At 38.9% G+C, this 15196-nt stretch overlaps 1 protein-coding gene and 1 long non-coding RNA gene across 2 annotated transcripts in view; both read right to left on the bottom strand.

Moving 5' to 3' along the window:
* Positions 1–15196, bottom strand: part of LOC148682782 (uncharacterized) — a 104483-nt gene that overhangs the window by 73851 nt on the left and 15436 nt on the right. The gene's annotated exons all lie outside the window — the stretch shown is intronic.
* On the bottom strand, positions 1221–14809 carry LOC148682791 (uncharacterized). The gene is made up of 3 exons (XM_088650942.1): positions 14759–14809; positions 14088–14237; positions 1221–5207 (listed from the first exon to the last, which is right to left on the bottom strand). Exons 2-3 carry the CDS (start codon positions 14170–14172, stop codon positions 4213–4215), a joined length of 1080 nt encoding a protein of 359 aa, XP_088507068.1. The 5' UTR covers positions 14173–14237; positions 14759–14809; the 3' UTR covers positions 1221–4212.

The raw sequence follows: 15196 nt of genomic DNA on the forward strand, positions 1-15196 counted from the left end.
CTTAAATCATTATCTTAAACAGATTAAGGATCATTTTGGACTACACTTACATTACTTTACAACTGCTTAATGCAGTACTAATGTATCAAGTAGTTTAGTGGGTTTAACTAATGTCACATCTGTTTTTATTCATTTCAGATGCAGAAACTTTTGACATATGAATTCATCTTGACTAAGGGTAAGGTTTTTGTTCAGAATTAATCATTATTTAAAATCATTGTATGTTCTTTGTTATTATGTACAGATTTTAAAAGAATGCACTTTCTTTTAATAAAGAACTCTTCACAGCACTGCATCTGAACAGTCACAACCTCACAGAGCTGCAAAACTGCCCCACTCAGATCAGTGTTGAAGCTGGAACCTCATCTTGTGTACAGCAAAGGCAGAGCTGAAAATTCACTGTTTGTCTTGTATTGTGTGGTAAGTCATAGTTTTATTAATTTTTTTATTTTATTGCAACACTAAGTAGTCCATTCTGTGGCCAATATAATATAAAGGGCCTAAAATGGGACTGATGTGATCATTGTTTTGATTTCTAGATAAGTACTTATGGGGCTACACATGCAGCTGAAGTTAGCTATATAAAGAACAATGCTTAATAATGTTAAAAAGCCTTCTTATATTATGTGATGAGAATCTACCACGTATAAATCCTGTCTGATCGTTATTAATAATAGAGGGTAGTATTGACTCCAATCGAGAAGCCAGTACTTTGACAAAAAGCTTAGAATCTATATTTAAAACAGATATGGGCCTATAAGAGGAGCATTCATCAGCTGGTTTCCTTTTTTTTTTGTACCAATGAAATATTAGCTTCCATCATTGAAATGGGAAGGACCCCTTTTTCAAATGAGTGAAGAATCATTTCATGTAATGGGCCAGATAAAATACTGACAAACTTTTTATAAAACTCTGCACTGAGACCATCAGGACCTGGTGCCTTGTTATTAGGGAGAGATTGAATACTATTCTTAAATTCACTGAGAGTTAATGGAGCGTCTAATATCTTTCTCTGGTCATTTAAAATTTGAGGAAGAGATAGGTTTGTAAAAAAAGCTTCCATATTAATTCCCGCACTATAATTAAATTGAGATGTGTACAATTGCTCAAAAAAAATTCTAAAACTATTATTAATTTCCTTATTATTATTATAATTCAAAGAACCATTCAAATCTTTAATACAAAGTATATTTTGAGTAGATGTCCTAACCCGCAAAAGATTAGCCAAATAGCGATTAGGTTTATTAGCAAATTCGTACACTTTGCTTTACAAAGAACATTGATTTCTCCGCCTTTTTCATAAGTATCGCTTCCAATGCAGTTTTTGTTATTTGTATGTCACATCTTAGTTCATCTGAAGGAGACAAATTATATCTGGCCTGTAGATCATGTAGTTTGAGCTCTAAGTTTCTCTGTTCTCTTCTACTTTTTTTCCTAAGCCCAGCTGAATATGATATAATTAAACCTCGAGCATATGCTTTTGCTGTATCCCAAAGTAACCCTGGGGAAACACCCGGAGTTTTGTTTTCTACAAAAAAGTGATTCATCTGTTCTGTTAAAAAACCTTCAAAATTAGGGTCAAAATTTAGGTATGAATTATACCTCCATTGTTTAGGGAGTGTCAAGTTACTGAAATTTATGCCTATACAGACAGGTGCATGATCAGATATCAAAATATCCCCAATATTACAATACTTAACTTTACTAAAAGAAATTTTGGGGGTTAAGATCAAGTCAATTCTACTACTGGTTTTATGAACGGCTGAATAATATGTAAACTCCTTATCATTAGGGTGTAACACCCTCCAAGTATCAACCAGATTAAGTTCTTTGCAGGTATCCAAAACAGCTTTGGCTCTATTCGACATCTGACCATGATTTTGTGTTGAAGGACATTTATCTACTACTGAGGAGAAAAAAACAATTAAAATCACCTGCTATAACTGTGTTGTCACAAAGCCAATCCGCAAATTTTGAAAAAAAACCTTAGAAATAAAATCTGTGGTCCGAATAGGTGGAAAATATATATTTAAAACTGAAATGTCTTGCCCATAAAGAGAGCCTCTTAACATAATATATCTTCCCGATTTGTCTGAGACCGTTTTAACTTCAAGTAAGGGTAAACATTTATTAATTAGGATGGCAACACCTCTGCTTTTGGTAGTAAAAGAAGAGCTAAACACCTGTCCCACCCAGTCACGTTTTAACTTAGCGTGCTCAGCAGACGATAAATAGGTTTCTTGTAATAGGGCTATATGGACCTGTTCTTTCTTTAGAAAGCTAAGAATTTTCTTTCTCTTAATAGGATTGTGTATCCCTCTCACATTCCAACTACAAATTTTTAACGTTGAGTTACTAGACATTATGTGTCAAAAAATAAAATACAAAAGGAGCCACAAAATGAGAGAAAACGCAGGGGAAAAAAGAAGAAAAAAAACAAGAAAAAAACGCAGGGGTAAAATCGTTCTTTGCACAATTTTAGAAGAATCAAGTAAAAACTATGTACATCAAAAAAAATTGGAACAAAAAAGAGCTATTAACGAAACGAAAAGGAGTCAGACTTTGGTCTGTTACACCCATTTTGGGTGTCAGCTAGCTTCCCTCTAGTTATAGAGAAGGTGCAGGACCAGCACACGAAAAACAAGCAAAAAAAATAAATAAAAAAACCTTTCTAAGGCTTCGATAAGCTACCTTTAGGTAACAGAAAAACTTCCGGACTGCAGCTCAGTCAAATATTGCGACATAAATGGCAATGAAAAAGTAATCACATATGGATCTGTCAGTATTAAAGAAACCATACTAAATTTTCGATAATAAATTGTTATAATAAAATGTAGACCTCAAACGAAATGTCCGATCTCAACAGCTAAACCCTCTAAAACCATACTGGGATGGGGAAAGGATGCTCAGTCAGTAGCAGTGCGGTCAGGTGAGCCACTCTGTAGTGGGGCAGACGCCAGAAATGCTGTGACATCCTTTGGGTCCTTGAAAGACCTCTCCTGACCGTTCACCTTGACCCTGAGAACTGCTGGATACAACATGGCAAAGGCAATACCCTTCTCTTTAAGCTGCTGTTTAACATGGTAGAATTCCTGCCTTTTCCTCATTACCAACACAGAAAAGTCCTCAAATATCATAATTGAAGCACCGTTGTAGGACAGCATGCACGTTTGTCTCGCCGCTTGCATGATCCGAAATTTATACTGAAAGTTGTGAAACTTTAGGATAACTGCTCGGGGTCGCTGGCCAGGCGGTGGGCGGCGAGTGAGGGCGCGGTGGCATCGATCCAGTTTAACATGCTCACCTTTGAAACTGACCTGTAGCAGCTCTGGTAACCAGGATTTGAAAAAAGCGATCGGATTACTGCCCTCGCATCCCTCTGGAAGACCGACGACCCGCACATTGCATCTTCTGTTTTTGTTCTCCAGATGGTCTATTTTTATACAGCACGGACGCCAGTTTTTCCGCGAGATCAGTAAGTTTCGCACCATAGGTGGTCATCGCATCCTCGGAGTCTGATACGCGGCATTCTACCTCAGTAATTTGCGTGTCCAAAGTCCCAATTTTTGAGGAACATTCCTCAAGTTTCTTAAGAACAGGGTCGATTTTCTTTTCAAACAAGCTTTTGACACCTTTAAGCACCTCTGTTGATATTCTTTCTACCAAGCTGTTTGTCTCAGCTCGGCTCAGCAACGACTACACTTGGTCCGCCATGATCGTTGATTGACTGTCCTCCTGAGGCGATTTAATCTCCGTCGATTTAGAGGTTTTTGCCGACAGATTCAACTTCTTCTGGGTAGTGGGCATGATCGTATGTCCATTCACAAGGTCTTAAAGTATATGCCGTTATATGTCTTATTTTATATACTAAAAATATACCACTGAGCTGCGGAGACCAAATGTTGAGCTGCTACTCCGCCATTACCGTCACGTGACTCCGAAAAAAGATTCTGTCATCTTGATGAACGAGACTCAAAAATCCAAGTAAGTAAAATGATACAAACTTTCCATCACTACTGTCCAGTGTGAAACGTCTGGTGCAGTTTTAATTTTAGAGCTGTAATAAAAGTCTTCTCACACTCAAAGCACAAATACTCTTCCACACCAGTGTGGATCTTAATGTGTTCATTAGGGTTTACTGATTGGTTGATACTCTTCCCAAACAGAGTGCATGTGAATGGTTTATCTACAGTGTGGGTCATCATGTGTTTATTAAGGTCTGAGGAATTGCTGAAACTCATCCCACACCGAAGCTGTGGGTTTCTCTCCGTTGTGGCTTATCGTGTGTAGATAAAGGAGTGATGGTTGTCTGAAACTCTTTCCACACTGAGTGCATGTGAATGGTTTCTCTCCAGTGTGGATCCTCATGTGTTGATTAAGGTGTGATGAGCGGCCGAAACTCTTCCCACACTGAGTGCATGTGAATAGTTTCTCTCCAGTGTGGATCCTCATGTGTTGATTAAGGTATGATGAGCGACCGAAAATCTTCCCACACTGAGTGCATGTGAATGGTTTTTCTCCAGTGTGGATCCTCATGTGTTGATTAAGGTATGACGAGCGGCCGAAACTCTTTCCACACTGAGTGCATGTGAATGGTTTCTCTCCAGTGTGGATCCTTATGTGTTTATTAAGGGATGATGAACAGCTGAAACTCTTCCCACACTGAGTGCATGTGAAAGGTTTCTCTTCAGTGTGGATCCTCATGTGTTGATTAAGTTCTGATGAGCGGCTGAAACTCTTCCAACACTGAGTGCATGTGAATGGTTTCTCTCCGGTGTGGATCTTCATGTGTTCATTAAGGTATGATGATTGCCTGAAACTCTTCCCACACTGATTGCATGTAAATGGTTTCTCTCCAGTGTGAATCATCATGTGTTGATTAAGCAATGATAACCGGATGAAACTCTTCCCACACTGAGTGCATGTGAATGGTTTCTCTCCAGTGTGGATCATCATGTGGTCATTAAGGTGTGATGATTGGCTGAAACTCTTCCCACACTGAGTGCATGTGAATGGTTTCTTTCCGGTGTGGATTATCATGTGAATCTTAAGATTGCCATTTCCTCCAAAACTCTTCCCACACTGAGTACAGGTGAAACGATTCTTGTCTCTCCTTTTCAAAATACCATCAGTCTGTAAATGAGTTTTGTCCTCAATTTTAACATGGTGTTCCTCCTCTTTACTCCCCTCACTCTCTTCAATTAGGTCTGAAAAAAAAAAAGTTTTCATTAAGTCTAAAAAACTCTCATGAAAAGCTGAAAAGTGAAAAGACACTGGAAACATTGGCTACACACATTGTATTTCTGATGCACATTAAATGTGAAATAAATCAGATCATATTGTGTTTGGTCCATTAACGTGTACACGTTTAAGCAGATTCTATTCAATTCATCTTTATTTATCTAGTGCTTTTACAATGTAAACTGTCAAAGCCGCTTAACATAGAATTTATAATAAATTGAAATGGTGTCAGTCCAGTTTTTAGAGTTTCTTACATAATACATCATAAAAGAAATTTTGGTCACATTGATAAGACACAGATTCGAAAGGTGTAAATGGTGTGACGACCCCAGTGTTCTAGTTTGGATGTGGCAGATCCGGATTAGGTGCCATGGTTGCTCCCCAATTGGTTCAAAGCATATAAATGCGAGAGTGAGCTAGCTTCTGTAGGATAGTGTGGCTACTGGCCGTCCTCGCATCAAGACCATCTCTTTATTTTGGCAACCTTATGGTTTTGTTTGGCATTATTTATGTGTAGTTAAAGTCAGTTATTTTCTTCATTTTCCCCTAGACATTTGTTTGTTTCTTGATTTGTTGCTTTATTAGTTGTATATAATAAATAAGTTGCATATATAATTTTTTTGTTGTCTGAGCAATGTTTCTCTAAAATTTGTTTAACAGACAGGGAATACTATGGATAGAATACTATGGATAAGAAACTGTGGATAGAATGAAAGAACTGACAGGGGAAAGCAAAGAAGGAGGTGTTTTTTATTTATTAACAACTTATGGTTGAGAAACATACATCCAGTTAGATTATTTTGTTCTCCTGATCTGGAATACCTTATGCTTTGGTGCCGACCACACTGGCCACCAAGAGAGTTCACAGCTGTTATAATTACAGCTGTCTACATCCACCCTCAAGCCAACACAGAGCAGGCGCTTGGGAAACTGAATGGGAGCATAAGCGAGCAGGAAACCACACACCCAGAGGCAGCGTTTATTGTTACAGGGGACTTTAACAATGCCAATCTCTGGACAATCGCTCCAAAATACTATCACCATATCACCACAAACATGCGTGGTGACCGTATTTTGGACCACTGCTATTCTCTGTTCCGGGACGCCAACAAATCCCTCCCCCACCCACCGTTTGGCAAATCAGATGACTCTTCTGTTCTGCTCTTGCCTGCTTACAGGCAGAAACTGAAACAGGAACCACCCACCCTCAAGACGTTTCAATGCTGGACGCACCAATCGGATTCTATACTTCAAGAATGTTTTAATCATGTGGACTGGGAGATGTTCCGGGCAGCTTCTGATGACGACATTAAGGGCCTACTCACACTATGCCATCCGTACCGTGCCCAGGCCCGTTTCCCGGATCGTTTGAGAAGTGTGAGTTTCCCGGATCGTTGAGAAGACCCTTAGCTGAATCGGGCTCAAGCACAGTTCACTTGGCTGGCCCTAGCCCGGTTGGAAGAGAAGGGCCTGAGCGCGGTTCACTTGGCCGGTACATTTGTTGTGTGAGTGCAAAACGTGCCAAAGCCCGAAACTGAAAGAGAGACGTGACTTTAAGGGATTGTTTCATATGGATTTATTAATCATTCTTACTGTTCAGTGAACGCTAACTGCCGTAATTTATTAAAGACGCAGACATCTCACTGCACAACAGTTGCGTGCCTTCAGCAAACCTCCTCATTCCTGCAGCACGAGAGCTTTATGATTGTTTATAAGCGCCAAAAGTGGCGGATCTGTTTGGCGAAATATCTGACTGCGTGTAAATGCATCCCTAAGGACTGTTTGGTGAAATATATAATGAATGTCACTGCATATCAAACGACTGAAACGATATAACTAGAGAAATCTCCACTGTGCTACTGAGTGAGTGAAACTGCTTTTCACTGAACAGCACAGCAGCGATGACGTAAGCGTGCCGAGGCCCATTTGTGGTGTGAGTGCGGGCCGTCGGGGGAGACGGGAGGGGGGACAAGCGTGGTTTGGCCCAGTTTGAGGCAACTGTACCTAGTGTTACATGCTTCATCAGAAAGTGTATAGAAGACATGGTCCCAACAAAAACTGTCCGTAACTACCCCAACCCAAAACCATGGATTAATGGCGAAATTCGAACAGCCCTATCAGTGTGAACCTCTGCCTATAAATCCAGAAATGCTGAGGAACAAAAACAAGCAAACTACAACATCAGGTAAACTATCAAAACAGCAAAACATCAATACAGAGGTACAAGGTAGAGGGGAGAAGTATGTGGCAGGGACTTAATTACATCACAGACTTTAAAAGTAGCAAACCCGCCACTGTCAACATTTCTGCGTCTCTCCTGGACGAGCTCAACTCGTTGTACACCTGCTTTAAAGCCCAGGACAGCACCCACACACTGTGCGCTCCCGTGGCCGATATCGAAACCGCCAGCACACTCTGTTTCTGTAGCGGACGTAACGAGATATTTGCGTCACAAGAGCATTCGGAAAGCTACGGCCCAGATGGCATCCCTGGACGTGTACTTAAAGCATGCGCACACCAGTTAGCGGGGGTTTTCACGGACATCGTTAACCTCTCGCTCTCTCGGCCTGTGGTTCGCACATGCTTTAAGACAGCTACTATTGTGCCCATACCGACATAATCTAAAACCACATGCTTAAATGACTGGCGTCCAGTTGCTTTGACACCCATCTTCAGCAAGTGCTTTGACAAGCTGATTAAAAAGCTCATCTGCTCTGTACTGCCTGCTCACACTGACCCTCTGCAATTTGCTTACAGGAATAATCGCTCCACTGATGATGCAATTGCTTTCACTTTGCACACTGCTCTGTCTCACCTGGAAAATAAAAGCACATATGTGAGAATGCTGTTTGTGGACTACAGCTCAGTATTCAACACTACAGTGCCTGCCAAACTAGTGGTGAAGCACCAAGCTCTGGGTCTACACAGCTCTCTGTGCAACTGAATTCTGGACTTCCTGTCAAACAGACGCCAGGTGGTCAGAATGAACAACATATCCTTATCCACACTGATCCTCAACACTGGTGATCCACAGGGCTGTGTTCTCAGTCCACTCCTCTACTCCCTGTACACACATGACTGTACAGCCAAACACATCTCCAACGTCATTGTTAAATTTGCTGATGACACAACAGAGGTGGGCCTAATCACAGATAATAATGAGACGGCCAACAGAGAGGAGGTGCACACTCTGACGCAGTGGTGTGAGGAAAACCACCTCTCACTCAACATCAGCAAAACCAAGGAGCTGGTGGTGGATTTCAGGAAAGAGAATAGAGAACACACCCCCATCACCATCAACGGGACACTAGTGAAGAGAGTCAGCACTCACATCCTCCGCTCATTCTACACCTGCACTGTGGGGAGCATCCTGTGTGGCTGTATCACCACCTGGTATGTAAATAGCACCAGCAGCAATCGCAAAGGCCTAAATAGGATTGTGTGAACTGCTGGACGCGTAGTAGGAGGTGAGCTTCCCTCCCACCACGACATCTACACCAGGCGGTGCATGAGGAAAGTCAAGTGAATTATCAGTGACTCCAGCCACCCAAGCCATAGACTTTTCTCTCTGTTATTTACGTGCACGCGCAAACCTGGGAGATTTGAAACCTGTGGCCCCGCCCTCTAACACAGAAACCCAGACACACATACACACGCAAACATGCCGGTCGATTGGAGTCACACTGCAGATGGATATTATTGAGTCTCTACCCAAAGATGAAACCTCAGCATTATAGCCAAGCAGTTGGAAACTACTGGAAACTTCTGGAAACTACATGCTACAAAGAATACTTAATCAGCGTTTGTTAAAGGAAGGATCAGTAAAGAGTAACTTACTGATGGACATGTCAGGATGGGTTTCTTCCTCCATTTCTCAAGTGCAAGTACAGGCGATTAAAGTTGCCTCGTTTACTCTAGCTTGCAAATGTATTTAGTTGTGATTTGTCACTTGTAACCGCGTGTACTGTATGAGGTTAACTCGCTTTATTCTCATATCGGGTGCAAAGTAACGTTAAAAACGTGACGTATGCTGCTTTGTTTAATGAGGTCCGTGGAGGAGAGTAGTGTTTGTGTGTGTGCGTGTACGCGCGCTGTCATCCGGAGGTGTGTGTGTGCGTTGTCGTCCAGACCAGGGTTAAGTGTTTGTGTGTCTGTTTGTGTGCGCGCGCGTTGTCTCCGGAGCAGGGTTGAGTGTTTGTGTGTGTGTGTGTGTGTGTGTGTGTGTGTTAGGACGAGGGCAATATGTGTTTGTGTGTGTGTCTGTGAAAAGAGCAGTGAGACAAGCTAGAAGATCTCCTCAACTGTTTTTGCACAATAAAATAGTTAGTCGTCGGAATTTTCAAGTCCACCGTCTGTATTTACATTGACCCACTGGCAGCTAAAATCCACGCCTACACTATCGAACGTGTATGAACTGTGATTACTTTTATATTGCTGATTAGCTGTTGGGCATTTCACTCTCTCACTGAAGGCAGTCGACCAATCGCAACAGACTGTCATCGGTCCAATCAGCGCAGATTAGCTTCACGCTAAAGAGGGGTTTGAGAACAAATGAATCACTGGACGATTCATACAGGAGTCGCTGGGATAATTAGGTGAAAATAAATGCAGATTATAAGACCATGAAAGTGTTTTTTGACCTTGCATGCATATTAGACTGTTGTTGGAGACCCTTACAACCAAGATATGACCCTATTTCGTGTATAATATGGGCTCTTTAAGGTACTTTCAAGTCCATAGTTTCGTTAAAAAACACTTGTCTTCTTCACAAAACCAACCATAAGCATGTTGGATAGATTAATTGGTAAATATGGACTCATATCAAAGGGGTATGATGTCCATGTTATATGAAGTGTTCTAAAGAACTGCCTCCCCTTGCCTAAATTGTATAAAACAAAAATGGGAAGACGGACTGGGACTAGAAATATCAGATACAGCCTGGCAATATGACATAGAACTGGTACACTCATCCCCTGTATGTATTAGACATGGTCTTCTTCAGTTTAAGGTGCTTCTTAGGCCCCGTTTACACTAGTGCGTTTTAGTTTTAAAATGGCGTTTTAGAATGAAAACGATCCGCGTCCACACTCGCGTTTTACCCAGCGTTTCTGAACAGCTCTCTGTCCACACCAAAACGCTGAAAACGCACATCACGTGACCACACAGACACTCTCTGGCAAGCGCTGCAGCTCATCTACCCAGATGAGAGCTCTGCTAGTCGGACTTCTCATCAAGCATCTACCGCTGGATCTAATATCACTATATTTATTAAACGGGATATTTCATTCATCTTGTTGTCTTTATCTAACAACATATTCCCTGACTTTGGTCATTAGAATCTTACTTTTTCTCAAGTACCGTGTTTTGGCTGAGCGCAAAGATAAGTTAATGATTAATGTAACCACGTAGCCTATTCTGTATATTGACTGATCGCTTGCCTTTATTTCCTATAATGTATAAACTTATTGTATGTTATACTTTTATAATGGCCATTATCAATTATTAAAACTGATATTCAGCAAAAGAGAGGGTGCGTTTCGTATTTTCACTGAAATTGAAAGAAGGCAGTTGTTATCGGCTCCGTTTTGTTATAAATATCCACACAGTGAAGATGACGCTCATGCAGCACGGCGCCTCAACATTTCTGCTGTCTGTTTAGTTGTTAATATTAAAATGAAAATAGGCAGTTCCTTAAATCATGTTTACATTTTATTGTTGAGAAAGTGAAACAACGTAGCCAGGGTGATGTGAATGAAGTTATAAAGTACACTGTTCCCTTTGAAGATTTACCCGTGTCCTCGGTATAGTCTGTTTTCCATATCAAACTGAGAAAAAGAGACTGCAGCCTTGATCAAACATGCGAAGTCTGAACTTACACGGAGAAAATGCAGGACTGAACTGTGTGTGTTAGGCTACTTAATATTCAGGAAAAGCCTCAATCAGAGAGGCGAATGCCAGCAGCCCCGCCTCCGTTTTCAGATGTCTCCGTTTTCCATCATCCACACTGAGATGGAGCAGCAGCGTTTCAGAATGAAAACGGCCTCTCCAGCGTTTTCGAAACGCTCCGTTTTCGGCGCTCGAGAACTCCGGCGTAGTGTGAACGGTTGGCGTAACCGTAGCAAAACTTATGCGTTTTCAAACTAAAACGCATTAGTGTAAACGGGGCCTTAGGCTTCACCTATCTGTAGCTATGTACCATGCTAATTTGTTGTTCAATATGTGTGTTGTGGAAAAATTTAAGACTTTGGAAAAATCAATTAAAATAGTTGAATAATAAGAATGTAAGAAGTACTAAAACAGTTTTTAGAAGAGTAATAATCCAATTAATCTACGTACAGTACATGTCTCTGTCGAAGGTCTGTGAATTTAAGCTAGTTATTAATTAAAGAAGAACAAGCCTTTCTTGTACGTGACTTTGTTCTTTGTGTGACTGAAATGTAGGTAATGGGTAAGCAGGATGAGAAAAAATTATATATTGTTCTATTATATATTCCTTCTATGCTAATCAAGGACTTCTGAGACATTGCAAGCTTGGAATGGGTCCTGCTGGCTTGGCAGAGTTGATCACAGCTCTAGTACACATCTCTGCCATTTGCTTGCAGTAACCATGTGCTTTTCACCATACACAATTCTTCTGCTTGTGATCTTCCTTCAAATAGCTTTATCATGTTTGGTGTCATTTGACAGTTTATGACTTAAGCGTTGTAGTACTAAAATCAACAGAGACATTGATTGCTTGTATTTCAATATATTTACTATTGTTGAGTCATGGCCTGAGGAGAGTATGATAATGTTCTTCTCACCCACTTTATCTCCTCTGCTGTGCTCTCATGTTCAGTTCGTTTTGGGGGTTGATTTTCACTCATGTTTGACAATGCTTTGCTCAGGGTATAATAAGGAACGGTAAGTGTTGATCTGGGAGAATGGCTTTTACTCTGCATTTCCCGCACAAGGCTGTGTAGCGTCATTTGCTAACAAAGGGAGTTTCACTGTCTTTGTTGCTCAGCAGTGCAAGTTACAGCTAATTTCTTTATACAGTATGTTAGTTGTTTCATTCTACTGTCTGTATATTAAAACATGTAACTTAATAAACAACTTTACCTGCTTTAAGCTTTGAGATTCTTTCTCTTTATCAATGCTAATAACAACTTTGATGGAGTCAGATTAATAATGGATTTAAACACGCCATCCTTCAACTGCTTTCTGTTTCCGACTATTTGTTCAGAATCGCAGCATAAGCTCCAAACCTTACAGCAATGGAGTTTGCATGTTCTCCCCGAGCTGGGGTGGGTTTTCTCTGGGTGCTCCGGTTTCCCCCACAAGATCAAAGACAAGCAGCATTACACTGTTTTAAGGATCTAAAAATTTATTCTTTAAAAAGTAAAAAGATTTTAATGGTGGCGCCTGCTGGTACGTGAAGAATATGGTCAATATTGATGAACTTCACACTCAAAAGTTTGCATATCATCAGCATGCTGTAATCCATTTCTTAAGCAGCAGAAGTCTTTTTTAGACTAGTTTGTTGGCCAGTTGTAGTCAGTGCAATGCTAAACGTTATTGTTCCACTAGAATACTGTACAATGTTTTATAATAATTAATTATTTTAGTGTCCATTTTCATTCAGCATATTTAAAATTAGAGTCATCCACGTTTTCTGACATACTTTAAATCAGGGTTTCTACAAGTTAAATTTAAGACTTTTAAAGACATTTTAAGACTATTATGAATGAAATTTTAGACTAAGGAATTTTTCAAATGGCCCTGATGAAAAAAGATTTGTATATGTCCTACCAATAAATATTTTATATATAATATTTAATAATATTAATGATATAAAAATATTTAAGATATTTCTTAGCAAAAGATCTTAAATATTGTGTAAAAACAAGAGAGCTCGACTTGGATCCACACACTTTTTTCCAAAATAAACTTTCTTTAAAATAAAAAAAACAAATTAACAAATGTTTTAAAAGTTTTAAAAACTATATTAAACTAAATCCATTCAAAACAATCTGTCCAGGTGGATATCCTCAGCAGTCTTTAGCATTATGATAAATAGAGTAAAACCTTATAAGACCTTATATAGAGTTAACCTTTTTAAATAAAAGTTGAAAGTTTTATTGAGATGGATTGTTGGTGATTGTGTGGGTTTTGACCAAATTGGGTAACAAAACATGAACACAGGAAAATGAAGACTTGTTTAAAAAAGATTTAAGACCTACAACACAATATTTCAGTAAATTTAAGACTTTTTAGGGGCAAATTTTAGATTTTGGAATTTAAGACATTTTAAGACTCCGCGGAAACTCTGTTTAAATACAATAGCCCTGATAATTAGTTATTATAATAAAAATGTAATTCTAACTCTGATACTATCTGTGAGAACTAGTAACAACTACTAGAAACAAGTTTAAACTCATAAAGAAGTTGATGAAAAAAAGGGAATTGTGATCTACCCGACATATGCAAATGGAAAGTACCAAGCCAACACTATCACTGTAATAGCAGATATCTTCTATGAGAATACTGTAGGTCAAATATCGTCAGCTCAGTTTAACTTTTTATTAATTTATTGTTTTTATTTATTTTATATAGCGACAGTGCTCAAGGACGCTTTACACACAGTAGGAGAACAAGAAAAGCAATAACCTTAAGAAGGTAGAGAAAATGGGAGACTAATAATACATAATGACAAAAGACATGAGAACAAGCAACAAAAGAAACTCGTTCCTATCTTTCAATGAGTGCTTATGTGCATTTAGGATAACTAAGCAGCACACTCAGGGCTGCAACATGGATTTAATTTAGTATTATTATTATTAAAATATATCTGAATGAAAACTAACTTGTTTGTTCCTGCAGATCTTCCTGTTTGACTGTGAATGTCTCTTCAATCTTCACATCTTCACTCTCCTCTTTAATAAACGCCATCTTTATAACAGTGTGTAGATCAGTCCCTTCAGCAGGAGTTTTTCTCTGTGTTTGGACACTTTATCCTGTTTAAAATGAACAAAAACAATGAACAGAAACAAAATAACTTCTCTTCAACACTTGCTTCAACAGTTCCTTTATATGAGAGTGATTAACAAAAATAAATCAGGTAAGTCTGAGCAAGAAACAATAGCCACAAACAAATGACCTGATAAAAACTAGTCCTCCATTTCTTATATATATATATATATATATATATATATATATATATATATATATATATATATATATATATATATATATATATATATATATATATATATATATATATATATATATATATATATATAATGTATACTTATTTTGGAATGACATTATGCTAGTAAATAAATAAAACCTTCATTAAAACACTTAACATTACACACATTTCTGTTGTTCAAACAATTGCCCTCGATTTCTGTTATTAAAATAGTACTTCGTTGCATAAAGGATTAAAATAATAGTCAACCGCAGGTATATAATATTGAAAGGAAAACCTGAAACTTTAATCAATCTGTTTATATTTGTGTAAAGTTGTGAAACAAACCTTCCTCCAGTTGAACCGCAGCGCTGAAGCGGCGCAGCCTTATGACGTCACACAATACGCCAAAATAAAAGTCTTTTTTGTTCAGCTTTTTTGCCACTTACTGTTGCAGTCAGGACATGATAAATTTCACACTCCTTTTCACATCTCACACAACATATCTGCTCTCTCTCTTTCAAATACACAGACATTCAGTATTTGAAGTTGATCAAAACTTTTAATCCAAACATTTTTACACAATTTTGAAAAACTTGTTTAATCTACTAAGTATAAGTGTTTTTTTTTTTCGTTTTTATTGTTGCAAAAAGTTTACATCACAAAACAGGGACAATCATATATAAAATAAATTAAAATTGTTACAACTGCAACAAGGAGCAAGGAGCAGTACAAAAGATCATCAAACATCAAAGGACAAACAAAACATTATGGGTCTGCACTTTT

Source organism: Danio rerio, chromosome 4, assembly GCF_052040795.2.
Source record: "Danio rerio strain M-AB ecotype USA chromosome 4, GRCz13ab, whole genome shotgun sequence".
Lineage (NCBI taxonomy): Eukaryota > Metazoa > Chordata > Actinopteri > Cypriniformes > Danionidae > Danio > Danio rerio.

Bases quoted from the DNA above. Each gene is read 5' to 3' on its own strand.
- LOC148682791 (XM_088650942.1), bottom strand. From the start codon at position 14,172: ATGGCGTTTATTAAAGAGGAGAGTGAAGATGTGAAGATTGAAGAGACA. The intron at 5,208-14,087 runs GTTAGTTTTCAT...TTTTTTTTTCAG, and splicing joins AGATCTGCAGGAACAAACAA to ACCTAATTGAAGAGAGTGAG.